Source organism: Scomber japonicus, chromosome 11 (genome assembly GCF_027409825.1).
Source record: "Scomber japonicus isolate fScoJap1 chromosome 11, fScoJap1.pri, whole genome shotgun sequence".
NCBI classification, from domain to species: Eukaryota; Metazoa; Chordata; class Actinopteri; order Scombriformes; family Scombridae; genus Scomber; species Scomber japonicus.
Genome location: NC_070588.1, coordinates 11,449,369 through 11,463,800, shown reverse-complemented (window position 1 = coordinate 11,463,800; position 14,432 = coordinate 11,449,369). Strand labels below are relative to the sequence as shown.

At 39.1% G+C, this 14,432-nt stretch overlaps 1 protein-coding gene across 1 annotated transcript in view; it reads left to right on the top strand.

Annotated features, from left to right (window-relative positions):
- thsd7ba (thrombospondin, type I, domain containing 7Ba) overlaps nucleotides 1–14,432 on the top strand; it is a 142,426-nt gene that overhangs the window by 114,856 nt on the left and 13,138 nt on the right. The window contains exons 15-20 of the mRNA XM_053328594.1: nucleotides 2,775–2,780; nucleotides 4,651–4,784; nucleotides 5,957–6,113; nucleotides 11,509–11,653; nucleotides 12,001–12,116; nucleotides 12,901–13,018. Coding sequence (XP_053184569.1) covers nucleotides 2,775–2,780; nucleotides 4,651–4,784; nucleotides 5,957–6,113; nucleotides 11,509–11,653; nucleotides 12,001–12,116; nucleotides 12,901–13,018 — 676 coding nt within the window. The remainder of the gene's footprint in view (nucleotides 1–2,774; nucleotides 2,781–4,650; nucleotides 4,785–5,956; nucleotides 6,114–11,508; nucleotides 11,654–12,000; nucleotides 12,117–12,900; nucleotides 13,019–14,432) is intronic.

Genomic DNA, 14,432 nt, shown 5'->3' with positions numbered 1-14,432 from the left:
ATAAGAACAGAAACAGGCGAAACAAGAAACAATACACAATTTGAGAGTAATAATAATTTAAAATTTGAGTAAATAACTGATGAAGCCAGGAAACAGAAAAAAGGGGAGGGGGACATTGGGACGTATTAAATATTTTTCTTGCATACTAAATAGTATGGTAGTATGGGTATCGAAACACACCCCTGGACTCTATCATCTGCGATTTTGGACAAGGACCAATTTAAATAGTCTTGATCTAAACAACTGTACTCTGAGAGTTCAACAGTTCTCAGAAGAGCTTCCGTCTGTCTGGAAGGACAGACAGCTCATCAACTACAAACCAAAACACCTCACTGGAGACATTCCACGTACCAGCCTAATTCAGGACCTCCACTATCATCCCCATCTCCAAAAAAAACCAAGGACCACAACACTTAACGATTCATAGACCCATCCCCCTGACCTCTGTGGTAATGACGTCTTTGGAGTGCCTTGTACAGTCCTACTTTAAAACCATCACAGACCCACTCATTGTCCCCCTGCTATTTGCCGACAGAGCCAACAGGTCTGTCAACAATGCGGTAAACATGGCCCTCCACTTCATTGTCCAACACCTGGAAGCTGCAGAAACCTATGCCAGGATCCTGTTTGTGGATTTTAGCTCTGCTTTTAGCTCTTCCACTGATTTCCAATCTGACAAGCAGAACGTGGAACTGGGGAAACGCGTCTCTGACTCCCAGACCATCAGCATCAATTCCCCTCAAGGCTATGCATTTCTCCACTTCTCTTCTTCCTGTACATAACAGTTGCACCTCAAGTCATCAGTCTGTCAAACTCCTGAAGTTTGCAGATGACACTATCCTCATTTTGCTCCTCTCTGGTGGAGATGAGGCAGATACAGATAGACCATCTGGTGACTTGGTGCAGACAAAACAACTTGGAGCTCAACACTTTAAAAACATTGGAGATAATTGTGGATTTCAGAAGGAAACGCAGCCCCACCTATACCAATCACCCTACAAGACACTTTGGAGTCCTTTCACTCCCTGGATCATCAACCAGGGCATCAAGTGAGAGCAGAATATCAGTGATCTCAACAAAAAGGCTCAGCAAAGGATGTACTTCCTGAGGGAGATGAAGAAGTTCAACCTGCCAAAGTCTATGATGGTGCACTTCTACACCACCACCACTGAGTCCATCCTCACCTCTTCCATCTCCATCTGGTAGGCTACTTCAACTGCCAAGGACAAAGGCAGGCTGCAGCGTATCATCTGATGTGATGAAAGGTGATCGTCTGCAATCTGCCATCCCCTTAGGCCCTGCACACCTCCAGGACACCTGCTCACCTTTAAGCAAGAGGTTGAGGTCTGTCAATAGCGGCGCACTCCCCTGCATTGTCACTGAAAACATGTGTAGACTAACTTTTTCCCACACAATTAATAAGGGAATTGATAAAGAATTGGATTGATAAGCAAAATCGATAATGGCATTGATATCAATGAAATCTTGTCAGTTCCCATTCCTACTCTATACCTACCATGGACATCACACCTAAAACCCCATAATCTTATATTTGTGTGTGATCTTTGATCTGACATGGTGCGTTTCATTAACTGCATTAAATGAATTTCGTATGTATTTTTGACTGTTATGCACTACAACAACACCAAGGCAAATCCCTTGTATGTGCAAACCCACCTGATAAGAAACCTGATTCTGATTTTCTCTCTGTTTAAAAATAAAATTCCACCTCTTTAGGTTAGCTTCTTAGCGCTTCTCTTCTCGTGTCCTTTTGTATATGTGTTTATTTGTGTATGAGTGTGTGTACTGCCTGTGTATGTATGCAAATGTATCATTGTGTAGGCACATGCAGTATTATTAGTCAGTGTATATGTGGTTCTCAAGCCCCTGCAGGTGCGTGTGTTATTTGGATGGAAGCCATAACCGTTATCTCACAGAGAAGTTGAGAGTTTCACAGGAAATACGTTTTTTTCCCTATAAACCTGGAATTTAAGATGTAGTGATCACTAACTTATGCCTCCTAACCAGAAATGAAGATGAGTTTTCCTTGATCCTAAGCTTGTAATCCCATACTGATGTGTGAAGTTATGAATTAATGAGCGAATGTTGGCCTCAAGGGGGATTTTTAGAATACACAAGGGTGCATGTACCTGCTTTGACCATTTGTCACTGCACGATGCTTACAGTATTTGGCTGAAACTGTGAGTCTAGTAAATGTTTGGACCAAAGGTACCTCCAGTTTGTTTACAGCAATAGTTGGCACTGTCTCAGGTCAGGGAAGTGTATTAGAATGTTCTATATTACTGTGAAAAATAAAAGCGAATAAACTGAATCAACAACATAACAGTTACTTTTTGTAACCTTGTTTAGATACAGAGCACACAGTCTCTCTGAGCATATGGTCATTGATGCCAACTTCCCTCTCACCATCTCCAGACAAATTAATTTCTCAGCGTTGCCTTCAGCTGGAGGTCCGGCCATTGCACAGCTGTTGCAACCAACTGCAGCACTTAAAAACTCTCAACACTATGAATCTTTCAGTTTGGCAAAATATCCAGGGCTGCTAGAATCAATGTAGATGATGAAGTACTTAATCATCTTTTACCTTCATTAGTGAAACACATAGCAGAATGCAGTATTTTAATCAAATTTAAGAAAAACTATACATTTTTGTCACTGCAGGCAAAATCTAAACTAATGATCATATCATTGTTCTTCTCTCCCCTACCCAACTTCTGGCTTTTCATGCACTGCTAATATGGACATCCACGCAGGCTCAGGTCAGTGCCGTTCATTCTGTACATATACTCTTCTTTAGCTAATGAAGACAAAATGCATGCCAGATCTGTCCAAGTCACATATACTCCTATGACCCTGCGCTGTCTTTTGCTCGAGAGAAAGAACAATAGTTTGATTGGAGAGAGTGCCACATGGATGGAAATAATTTATGTGAAGTGCATCTGGATATTATTTCATCTGCTTTTTTTTAACTGGAGGGACTCAGAATGTTAGGACCTCATTATATTGTGAATAGTCTGTAAGGCTTTTGAAAGTGCGCACAAAGAGAGTCAGCCAGGTTATCATTCTTGTACTGCTTATCTAAAAAAAATATGTTTGATTTTAAAAGCGTCTAAAAGAGAAAAAAAAGGGCAGAAGATAAAGACTGCCCATATAGCGTGTAACCAAAGCAGCCTATTTCAAATAATAGTCTATTATTTTATCCTCTGTGATGTGAAATCCTTTTAAATGTGTGTGACCCAAGATGTATTTGGGAGCAGATCCTGTATTGTAGCCAGCTTTAACCTTCCAACAAATGATTTATATTTGACACTTCATGTGCTGTGACACTGTAACCCATTTGATGAGTGCTAGGTCAACATGATCTTTCACTAAACAGATGGTGATAGTGCTTAATAAGTCGTGTGTGTACTGTGGACAGTGACTAGAAACTCATTTTTCTGGTGATAAAAATTAGCTGTTAAGCTGGAGCTGTGCTTCTGCGGAAGTAGCAGGGAAAGTGGGAGCAGAGTATTTGCCAGTTTACCCAGCAGGGGCATCTGCAGGGACAGATGGGAGATGATGAGGGTGTGTAATAGGCATCTGTGTGGCCCGTAGGGGAGGGAATACTCAACACTCATTCCCTCTCTCTACTCTGCACAGTCACACAGACACACACACACACACACACACACACACATACAGATACCTATTACAGCTTGTCATAGCTTTTTTCACAAATTGTCCTCTAGAGTATACCTTTTACTGTGGCAGACTGTTACATAGATTGAGAGTAAACATGTGTTTACAGGAGCATTGTGCTGGCTGTTCCCTTGGTTATACAGACATGCCAGAGTCACTGGTGGAGTGGGGAGAGGTGAATAGACTCACCATTCAGCCAGTTGCATCCTCAGCTGAAGGGCCTGTTGCCATGGTCATTCGTTTTACACACCCCATGCTGTTCTCTCCATATCATGCATAGTATTTATTTCAATGTGAATAAAACTGTTTCTCTCTCTCTGTCCCGTGGTAAGCTATTAAGTGACCATTTGTAAGTTTAGTGGCTCTCTGTGGTGAAAGGTTTACTTTCCATAGGAACACATTCCCTTTGTTCCTTACTCAGAATGCAGTTCAATCCTTTCAAGTATGCTTTTAAACCTATATTCTGATTGTAGAAAATATTATGACCATCCTCCTGGTATTGGTAACTCCAGTTACATAGTTCCATCCCAGCTGTCTAAATGAGTAATATAGGCTTCAATAAGTATTATGCCTGACACAGACTTCTAAAACAGCATGTACTAAAGACATGAACGTCCCCAGTTAAGGCAGGAAATTATACCTGAGAGACTTTTTTTTGGGAATAATAGTTTGGAGACACATCATACGTGTGCCATGAAAAGAATAAATGTCCTTAATCTTCTACATTCCCTGCAAATGTAGGCAGAGACTATTCTTATCTACACATATAGTGTGCTTGGGTGTGTGGGTGTATTGAATATGTATGTGTGAAACCTGATTTATATGCGTGTCCATTTTTTCAGGTTAAACACTTTGCTGCTTGTCCCTATAATTCCTCGTGTGTCTCTTTCCTTGTGTGCATGTGTGTGTTGGTTCATGTGTGGGCGTGTGTGTGCACATGCATGTGTACAGGTGTACGAGGCTGTGCCGTGCCATAGTGAATGCAATCAGTATGAGTGGAGGATCGAGCCCTGGTCCATTTGTACTATCAACACTGTGGATGACGTGCCAGCCTGTGGAGAGGGAGTCCAAAGCCGCAAGATCAGGTCAGTGAACGGGTTAGGCTTGGCAGACGGCAAGCACTGCAACACTCATTGGGAGGAGTAGACTGGCACTGGTCCTGTAGCTGGCACTCACACTGGTCCTGACACTTGCAATGCCAAGGGAAAACAAACCGTCAAAACAAACTACTGCTTCCTAATGGATGTTGTTAGATCTTCTGCTGTGCCTTTTTAGCGGTAGTACAAATAGCCACAGAAAAAACAGTTGACCTTTTCTGCAAGATCAGGTGTTGGTATTGGATTATGCACCATTTGAAAGGGTAGATTCCAAACTGTTTTATTGTGTCAAAAGTCACGTAGTCTATCATTAACCCAGCCACAGTATAATTGGTACCAATTAGCCACACAGATGCAGAAAAAGAGCAGAAGTGTGCTTGCATTGTAGAAGGAAATCTTCCCATTATTTTCTCCATTTTATAAAGGAGCCTGCTACAAAAAGCTGCCCATTTCCAGGTTTATCACAGGGCCAGGGGCAGCGAGTAATGTAAGCGAGAGAAGGCGATGCCTTCCCTAAATTTACTGTTGGCTATTCTTATTTTTGTGACAATCTCACCCACTAGTCTGAGTACTTGCCTCTGTATATTGTTACCTGAGTGGAAATCTATAGTAGTCACCCAGTTTTGCTAGTTGACTAACTTTTTCCTTCTCCAATTAGTTATCCTAGCTTAACTACTAAGTAGGTTGTTTGTGAGTGCTTTCCTGTGTTTTCCAGTCTTTCATCTCCACCAATAAGGCATAGCCAAATTTAGGCAACTAAAACTCTTCAGTTAACACAAACTTTGGTCTCCTGTGTCACCAGTGTGGTAAATCCAAATATCCACCCTGATCTCGTCCCTTTTTATTGCAGAATAAAGCATGCTACATCCATCTTTGCCCTTGAATGTAAACATATGAATAGTCATTCACAGACTGGAAGTGGTTGCCCTCCATAAAACATAGGTCATTCTTTAATGATGTAATGAAGCAATGCTACAATGTTTTTACAAAATTTTGCTTATACTTTAAAATTTAATGAACTATAAAATCTCCCAGGAGAAAAAAGTCTTTTCTACTGTATTTAAAGACAGAAACTTAGACATGTGTTTTGAAACTCAAAAGAATCCAGTCAGCAGTGCCCAGAGACAAGTTGTACAGCTGCATCTGCTGCTCTTGCTTAGGTGTGTGAAGAAAGGAACAACAAGCGGGGAGGCCCGCAGTGTGGAGGACAGTTTGTGTGATCAGGAGGAAATGCCACCCACTGCTCAGGTTTGCGTTCTGGCCTGCCCCAACGATTGTGTCGTGGCACCCTGGGGACCATGGAGCAGCTGCCCTCTGGTGAGAAGCAATATGTAATTGAGTGACTGTTTTTTTGGTTTTGTTTTGTTTCTGATTTTTTGTTTTTATGTTTGACAGGTTCTGTTATGATAAGCTGAATGATTTATTGTTATCATTGAAAGAATGAAAAAAATCCACAGCAAATAAGTGAACAACATGAAGAGGTAGAGGGGAAAAGTGCCAGATAAGCTATATAGTGTAAATGTATTTCCTCCAATTCAATTCATATTCATACCATACAAAAATAAATGTGCTTTTTGTCTGCAGGTAAAAGCAGGCAAATTCCAAATATCAGTACTTTTACAATATATATTATGTTTGTAAGGGTCTATGATTCTTCTTGAACATAATGATTTTGCAGTTATTATTTTAATAGATTTACCCTTATCACCTACAAGTGTTGCTGAAGTTTTGACCTTTTCAGCTTTTTTCCTTTTCCACGTATCTTGGAAGAAGGTGAAGTGGCGCCAGAAACGCGTGCCACATTTACCAATTAAAATGATCAACATCTGCAGTCTTCAATGATATCTATAAGTAGAGATCTTTTGTGACATGGAGACAAAGCAGTGAGTTTATGGGGAATAAGGACTCTGTTTCATCAGACCTCTTGTAAATATAAAGGTTAAAGATAACACATTCATATTCTAATTATGCATCAGGGAAATGTTAATGATAATTAGTAAGAAAGATTCATCATACAGAGCTCTTCACCCAGCTGTTCTCTAACTAACTCAAACTTTTTCATGTCAAAGACCCCAAACTGACACACATTAGTCCACAGACCCCCATTTGATTTGATGTTTTACTTTGATATGTTTTATTACAGAAAGTGAATGAAACCCATGACCAAAATACTCATACGTTCTTCCATTGTGTTACTTACAGATGGAATTTTAGTCCAAATAAATTATTCCCCTTTTTGCTGGGACCCCTTGTGTTTCCCCAGACCCCACTTTGAGAACCACTGCCCTAAGCATGTGTGGTTTGAAATCACAATGAGCATTACTCCTGTATGTGGGGTATTGCAAATTAAATTGAGCTTACTAATGTACCTCGATTCTCCACTGAAGGTTAGCCCTCAGGCTAAAAATGTGTAGCATATGTTCCTCAGCGTTTCTAGCCACAGGCTACTGGTGCACCGACCATGCAGCTGTATTACAGGTTTACTGGCAGACAGTGCAGGTCATTGGACTGGAATATAACGAGATAGAAAGATAACTTATGAGTCGGATTTCTCCACAGACGTTTAGTCTCTTTCAATCTTTTCAGTTTGAACATCATGTAATGCATTTGTTAATAATGCTAAGATTGTTCATTTGGAAGCCAATTAAATTGTAACAGCTATATAAAACTCTTATGGATGATTTGTTTCTACATTAAATTCCTGCCTGAACACGTCAACTCCTTGACACAGGAGTGATTGGAGTTGCTGGTAATTAATTTGTTCATCCAACTAAATGAGAAATGTCTACATTAGGTAGGGCTTAAATAATAACTCATTGTGGTTTATGAAATGTTACAGCTCTATCAGTTGTGTTTTTGACAATATCTCAAGGAGTAGAAGAATTCATGCTATATTAAAATGTTAAATATGATGTTGAGATGTGAGATTTTACACCTGCCTGTCAATACACAAACTCACTCTGTTCTAAATAATAATTTGCATCTTATATGTTCAGTTTCCTTGTTAAATCCTTAATCCTTGAAAAGACATCTTGTCCTCCTCCCTTGTTGAAAAATCGATACTGGAGTTGCATGTTGGACAACGATTGGCTTCAGACTAGTTGTGATGTCATCAAGTATGCTCATAGGTACCCGTCTTATACTCAGATTTAAGGTGAGCACTGAGAAACTTGCTTCCTTCAGCTGATGAATGTGAAAACACCTTTCTAATGTGAAACTCTTCTGCACAGTGAATCTCAAAGCCTTATACATGTACCTAATATATTTCTGAACAAGTACAGACAGGCAAAGAATGTCTACCTGAAATGACCTGACATCTACATAAACACAAACATAATGAATGAAGTATCTGCACATTCATGAATCAAAGCCATGCCTATGCATTTTAGCTTATTATCATTTTAGCTAACTAACTACAACCTACAGAATGCCATGAAACTATGAACTTAAAACAAAGCCCAGCCACTGAATCATTGTTAATACTGCAGTTTTTTCATTTTCTTCCCAGATGGGTGTGTCTCACCTTCACCTGTCTTGGCTTCTGACTGACTCAGACATGATGCACAGAGAGACTGATGATAGATGGAGAAAAAAAGCACACATCAAAAAATCTTAGTGTCCAGGCAGCAGAAAACTCTGTAAATGGATAGCGTTTTAAGACACAGGAATGCTTAATGTGAAATATGTTGGTCCACTGTAATTGGAGGTGGTTGTATAGCCCTGGGCCATTCCTGTACTCAGCTAGAATGAGGATGTTGTGTTGTGTGTGCAGGAATATGTGATCAGCTGTGTTGTGGGCTGCAAAAACAGCACAGTGATGAAGGAAAGCATAGTTGTTAATGACATTGCAATGTTTCCCTACCATGTCCACATTCATTCACAACTTCCCCACAGCCTTGTTTTAGCTAGGCTGAGGCCAGCATTGTCGATAAAAGTGCAATTATGGGAGATTGTATTTAGCTCCAAGACTCTTTGAAACAGACACGAATCACATAATATCAAGAATAAACCCAGACCAGTCATTAAGCCAAAGTACAAACACTGCATTGCAGTTTTGAGTCTACATTGCTCATAAGATGCAACTAACAGCGAAGTTTATTTGCACACATGTAGAACATTAATTGACACTGAGGTCCATTGAAATTAAGCCTTTATGATATTATTCCCATCCTAACAGCACAAAGTTGATGTTGTACTCTTCAACAGTCAAGAATTTGAGAGCATCCATATTTCAGGGCTGTTTGTTGTATTTTGAACAGAAAATAAAAGAGTTGAAGTCCAATGGCAATTTTGGGCAGACTAATATGTAATTTGTAATCACACTTCAATTCTGGTTTACAAACAACAATGATTTGTCTGTGGAGTATATGTGGGCTTCCAAATGCACATTATTTGTGTATAGCCAGATATCATAATCATTTAAAAAAACAACCTTATTCATAAACTGTCTTCTCCAGCACAGCATGAGGCACATTTTAGCTGAGTGTTTAATGGTTAGGATGAGAATCACACTATCAAGTTGAAGGCCAAAGGTTCCAGTAATAGATGACATCACTAGCAGAAAATCCCAAAACTCTGTCCGTCTTTTTTTGTGTGACAAAGAGCTAGGGATGTGAGGCAGTATGTGCAACAAAAACATGAAATGTTAGTGTTTTTACACTGATGATGGTAATGTAGCACACATATGCATATTAGAGAGATTTTCACACTATATTGTAAAAATGCTTGATGCACAGGACTTAATTAAATTCTTAGTCTAAATTGTATATTTTTATTAAGTAGAAGCTTTGAGTGGTATATTAATTTTACAATAATGAAGGTACATTTGCTCTGGAGTGTCTGACAACAGCCAAAGGGGCCGTCAAGCTTTAGTCAGTGTTATATGTACCATACAAATGGATGTGTGTGTTTGTGTGACAGGTGGCGTAAAAACATTACGGATACCAAGTCTGCTGTTGATTCATGAGGCTCACACAGAGGTCCCTCATTAGGTGGTGACTGTGATTGAGGTGCATGTTCTGATGCATCAGAGCCAGGGGGATGAATGAAACTCAATGGCAAAGACCTTTATCTGCAGAGTCCTTCTTTTTCCCCTCAGAGACTAGACTGACTGTTTCCTCCACATTTCACATTTTTGCACATTGTTTGCTCCTCCACATTTCACATTTTCACACATCTTTTTCTCCTCTGTTCACAGATTTCTATTCCTTTGTAGTGTGACTTGAATTATTATCATTTTTATTTTTTGTCATGCTACCACTGCTTCTCGGTAGATATTTGGAAAATGTGTTCTTATAGTTCTCCTAACTGTTCTCTCAGTTATTATCACACTCATCTCTATCTGCCATCAAATCCACAGTGTAAAACATGATACTGTACAGTAAATTTAGTCTTCCTCTAGTGCACCTACCTTGCAGGATTATTCAGACATTCAGCGTGAAAATACTGTATTTATAGTGCACTGAAGGCAACAGTATAAACAGTAACAGTATAGGTGTCAAACAATGTGTCCTAGTTCTAAGGCCTCTGGTGTGTAAGATAAGATGATGGGTGTACAGATTTGTGTCAGTGAATCTGCATTACCTTTAAAAGCGCAGCCCGTTAACACCACTGCGTTAACACATTGTTTTAAAAAAGAATCACACAGAAGCCACCTCAGTTTGACATTAAAAATGTTAACTGCAGCTTCAGTGCATAATTTTGAGATATTTTCACATGATAATGAGATAATGTGTGATATTCAGAGGGAAAACACACATTTTGGAGGCTATTTCACTTCGTTTATTGTTTCAAGCTATCAGTGGCACAGAGGAAGAAGATTCCAGGTATGACTATAGAGAAAATCACACATCTGTATCGTCCAATTACAGCAGTTTATCACAGCGAGTCTCAAGGTCAGAGACTAATTTTAAAACAATATTGTAAAAAAAAATTGGAGGTCTACAGTGATCAGGTATAGTTAGGGAAAAACGGATAATGAGGCTCAGGGAGATCTTCTATAATTAGTATTCAATTTGCATTAAGCATACACAACTTGCTAAGGAAACTATGGGTGGTCTGGGATTTCCTGTAGTGCTTTCTTGATATTAAAAGATCATATGGGTAGAGAGAGGACAGAACCATCAGTGTATTATCAGAAAAGCTTTGTTGTGTTTCCCCATGTCTTTAATAACTGAAATTATGAAACACATAAACTATTCTAACTGTCTCTGATAACACACTGGTCATCTAGAATCATTTTAAAATGTTTCTCATGCACAGTCTCTTCGCTTACTCCAAAACATTTAGCTTACTAGCGACACACACATTATTGTAGTAGTAGGATATTTCAGCAGTGATTCAGTGGCCTACTAAAGTCACAATTTATAATAGTTGCTATTTGTCATTGCCTATATAAGTGGCAGACACTGTGAAGTAATAGCAATACAATATATTTTTGATTGCAAGAAAAGGGTTGTGGCAGAGCAGTAATTACAGTCTAAAGTAGTGATTACTTGAAATACTGATTAGCGAGTGATTACGCAAAGTATGATTACACTTCATTTTGTTAGACAGTATGTTAAAAATATAAATGAAGGAGAGAAGATGTCTATTTCTTTGACCTGGTGAAGGACCCTAGACTATAAATGGCTTCATCCCACCCCCCTAATATCGGAAACTTAACCTACGCCCTTGTGAATTGACATTTTATTTTGCTGTCATTGTTTTGCAGCAATGTGACCAATGGACAGAAAGAAATAGGAGCAGACATATCCTCCGTCCATCTGCTTCTGCAAAGTCGCTCTGTCCAGAGCTGGTCCAGTCAGAACCCTGCATACTCAACAGCACCTGCTTCACCTACCAGTACAGAGTCTCAGGTAGGAGGATCTGCACTGCAGGTCTGAGTCACACATAGACATGCTGAGACTGGGCAGCCTGCAGTGACTGATTGTAGCATGCTGTTGTGTAATTGCAATATTATTGTATTGGAATGAATAGAAATGAAAGAAAGCAAGTTTAGCTACGAAGTCAACAAAATAAATATCCCCTAAATAAGCATGTGTTTAGCTAGTTGAATGTGGTTGAGGTCAGTGTGCACCATGCTGCTGTGTTGGAACAGAGATCCTGCAAGTCTGATACAGATTTGTCAGCAGTAATGTACAGCTATGTTGCAATGTGTGTGTGTGTGTATGTTTGTGCGCGTGTGTGTGTGTGTGTGTTGCAGACTGGAGTACATGCCAGCTGAGTGAAAATGCCATCTGCGGTCAGGGTTCACAGTTGCGTCTCCTGGACTGTATCCGCAGCGATGGCAAGATTGTGGACCTGCAGAAGTGCGAGCAGGTAACATCTGTGGAGTCAGACAGTTAGTTCATCATGGGATGCAGCAGTTGACATTTCTGATCCTACAATTATTGTTGGAGGACAATGTATGCATTCACAGTCACACAATTTTTATTTAAACAGGGGCAGGATGATTTAATTTGATCATATTAGAGAGAGAGAGAGAGAGAGAGAGAGAGACGGGGAAAGAGAGAGAGAGGGAGAGAGAGGGAGAGTGTTTTTTTAAGTATGAAGAATTGATCAATGCTGTGTACTCCAGTTTCTCTGCTGTTCCCATTGGCTTAAACAAACAGGGCAGCCAGGCTTTCAATAATGCATAAGTAGAAATATTGCATCTAATCTCCTAACAAAGTCATGTTTCACTAAGCAATTTGCCATCAAGCTGCAGTGGCTATAACTTTTTCATGGGTATGTTGCAAATTGTATATCAGTCTTGTTCCCCAACACACAATTCATTTCTTGTATATCCAATATCATATTATACTGCAAATTTAAGGGATTTATGTGGATAAAGGCTGTGATTTTGCCACCTCTGTGTTAAGTATAATCAACAATGTGAATTCCTGGAAGAAATTAAACGGAATTAAACAAATGCACAACTATACCCCAGAATTATTTGAAAGCAATCAAATTATTTAATTGTTGAATCTCCACTCTTCTAGAATCTGTCCTCAAATGAACTGCTGTCTATTCAAAATATGGAAATGTGGCCATCCTTTCTCTTTCTTGTTAGTGGAAATAATTGGGTTGCCGTCCTCACTGCTCTGTTCTTCTTTCTCTGCAGTTTGGTCTGAACAACAAGTGGAAGCTGTCACAGAGCTGCGTGGTAGACTGTCCTGTCAGCTGTATTCTCTCTGATTGGTCACCGTGGGCTGAGTGTTCACACACCTGTGGAAGCCAAGGTAAACATATGACCAAACAAACCTTTAAGTTAAACCTGTGGGAACACCAACCCGGTGAACAGACATGAAGTCGACCACATGTACAGCACCTCATTATTCCGTCTGCTCAGGCATTCACCAAGATGTTGAATTGTGCATGAATATATTTAAATGTATTAAAATATTTACGAGTATGTCTAATCCAGTGCCTTTTCATACAGGGAAATATTGTTCTGTGTTTTTTTTTTCTAATGTATGCATTGATATTCTCTCTTCATTATCATCCTGTATGAAGCTCAGTTTTATTTCAATTAACACAGACAACTTAGTTTTGCAAGGTTATATTTTAAGAATATTAGGTTAATCTAAACTACATTTTAAACAGCCCACCTTTGTGAATGTCATAAATGATTCAGTGTTCATTTTTTTTTCCTTTCACTGCAATAAAATGATAACAATACATGTGTAAAACATTTCAAAACATGGTGTTGGAAGACAGGATGGAGGAGGTTACAGAGTCACAAAATAATTAGACATAATCAAAACAGAGCGAAACAAAAAAAGAAAAAACAGAGTACAACTTATATTTGAGTATGTTGGTGTGTATGTCTATGTGGTAATGTGGAAGGCGTCTTGAGAGGGAGTTGAGTGAGACTGAGGTTGGGGGTGACAGCTGTTGTGGGTTGGGGGTGATAGGAGCTGCAGAAGGTGCTAGTGACTGGATAATATTAACGTTAGGATAATAAAAATAATAGTAATAGTTATAATATCACTGGCAATATTAGGAAAAGAATAAACATCATGATAGAGAAAAAGAATAGAAGAAGAAGAATACCACCACCAACAATAATATTATTGATAACAATTATAATAATTAAACTATAATAACAATATTTGATTAGTAATGAAAGAATATATAAGTCGTCTTTTTAGAAGTATTTTATAGGAGAGGAGAGAGACAAGAAAAAAAGGAAAGAGTTAGAGGGAAGGATAGATTGGAGCTTCGGGGGGTCAAAATATGTGTGTTTTTTTTCATATATGTGTGTGATGCCTGAGGTTGTGTAAGTGTATGTCAGATTTGTAGGGATCACGGTGTATATGTAATGGCAGATATGTGTGTTTGTTAAGGATGATGTGCGTGTTTACTGTGGATGGTGAACAGGCAAAAAGAGGTGAAATTAAGACTAATGAATGGATACCAAATTATGTCAAAATCAACGTTGGTGTGCTGCCTGTGGTGATTTGTGTGCAGTGTTATATAAAACCCATGTTAAACATTATTTTCCTCTGGTAGCGTATTCAATGAATAAATCTTGAATTGTATGGGTTGCACATTTGTCTTTGTGGAATGATGTAATGCATGTCTACACTGTATAGGGACAAACAAGTAATTCCATTCATGATGCAAGATATTCTATTCCATGACTATTTTGGT